The sequence below is a fragment of the Coenobita brevimanus genome, chromosome 2 (genome assembly GCF_032717465.1).
Source record: "Coenobita brevimanus isolate Jiangsu-jjx chromosome 2, ASM3271746v2, whole genome shotgun sequence".
Lineage (NCBI taxonomy): Eukaryota > Metazoa > Arthropoda > Malacostraca > Decapoda > Coenobitidae > Coenobita > Coenobita brevimanus.
Genome location: NC_136955.1, coordinates 495,001 through 496,683, shown reverse-complemented (window position 1 = coordinate 496,683; position 1,683 = coordinate 495,001). Strand labels below are relative to the sequence as shown.

The window sequence follows — 1,683 nt, the reverse complement described above, 5'->3', positions numbered from 1 at the left end:
TCCTCTGCTGGCTAATATTCCTAAGCTAAGAGAGGCTTGGTATGTTTCTCTGTAATATTTCACCTCTTCTACTTGTCACTTTCCTCTCCTGGCTAATGTTCCTAAGCTAAGAGAGGCTTGGTGTGTTTCTCTGTAATATTTCACCTCTTCTACTTGTCACTTTCCTCTCCTGGCTAATGTTCCTAAGCTGAGAGAGGCTTGGTGTGTTTCTCTGTAATATTTCACCTCTTCTACTTGTCACTTTCCTCTCCTGACTAATGTTCCTAAGCTGAGAGAGGCTTGGTATGGTTCTCTGGCCATAGATGCTTCCGTCTGAGATGATGCGTTAGACAGGAAAGTGACGGACATGCCCTAAGTGTGAAGTAGACGAGATGGAATAGGTGCCAAATTTACCTTTTCATACAGGTACCAAAAAACTGTCTTAAGCCATTTATAAAAACACTCAAGCCTGTTTTATATAAGCTTTAATTATACATATGCCTTTGTTTTCACTCATAAAAGGCAGGAAATTCTTCACATCCAAACGAGTCAATACGCAGCGTAAAAAAAAAGTAGAAAACTCAATTATTCCTAACTTAATTATAGGTAATCATCATTTAGAATAGCCTATGGTAGAAATTAGCTAAGAATCTTTATATATACGTGTTCAGTAATATCCACACCTGCCTATACGTGTTCAGTAATATCCACACCTGCCTGGCAACCCTTTAAAATTCCCCTGCATGCCTCAGTGTGTCTCAGGTAGCGAGAGGGAGAGGTTGCGCTCCTGCCGGGTAGTAAAACTTAAGTGGAAATTCCTTTATTGATATTTTGAAACTGGAAATCTATTATACCCTGCAGAAAGGCCTCTTGGCTTAGTTTAGACGGCTGATTTGACTAGTAACCAAGGAGATTCAGTACCAAAATCGACTCATAATCTGGTATTAGAGGACCCGTCTTCCCATTTTGACTCAGGTGTTGTTCTACTGACGTCGGATTAGAGGGTTGATTTGACTAGTAACCAAGGAGACTCAAGTTTACAGTCCCAGAGGCAGATACATAGATATACAGACGCAGAGACACAGATAAAACAGGAAAAAAGAGAGAGAAACAGACAAAAGAAGAGAGAGAGAAGAGAGAGGTAGACAGAAGAGAAGAGGGGAGAGAGGAGAGAGAGAGGAAGACGGAAGAAAGAGGGAAAGACAAGACAGAAGAGAGGGAGACAGACAGACAGAAAAGAGAGAGACGAGAGAGAAGAGGAAAGAGAAAGACAAGAAGAAAGAGACAGAAGAGAGACAGAGGAGGAGAGAAGAGAAAGAGCAAAGATGAACCAAGATATGACGAAAAACAAGGTCGTGTCGGTGGTGGGGGCAGGATTGGTAAGTAAATTAGCTGGTTATTATGTCCCTATCTTTCTCCCTAATTATTATTCTCCCTGATTATTATTCTCCCTGATTATTATTCTCCCCGATTATCTTTCTCCCCGATTATCTTTCTCCCTGATTATCTTTCTCCCTGATTATCATTCTCCCTGATTATCTTTCTCCCTGATTATCTTTCTCCCTGATTATTATTCTCCCTGATTATCTTTCTCCCTGATTATCTTTCTCCCTGATTATCTTTCTCCCTGATTTTCTTTCTCCATGATTTTCTTTCTCCATGATTTTCTTTCTCCCTGATTATCGTTCTCCCTGATTATCTTTC

General features: G+C 40.5%; 1 protein-coding gene across 1 annotated transcript in view; it reads left to right on the top strand.

Annotated features, from left to right (window-relative positions):
• The first annotated feature begins 1,304 nt into the window (after nucleotides 1–1,304).
• The window catches only part of LOC145390655 (kynurenine 3-monooxygenase-like), a 9,503-nt gene continuing 9,124 nt past the window's right edge, over nucleotides 1,305–1,683 (top strand). The window contains exon 1 of the mRNA XM_080265448.1: nucleotides 1,305–1,358. Within this exon, the coding sequence (XP_080121574.1) occupies nucleotides 1,305–1,358 (54 nt within the window). The remainder of the gene's footprint in view (nucleotides 1,359–1,683) is intronic.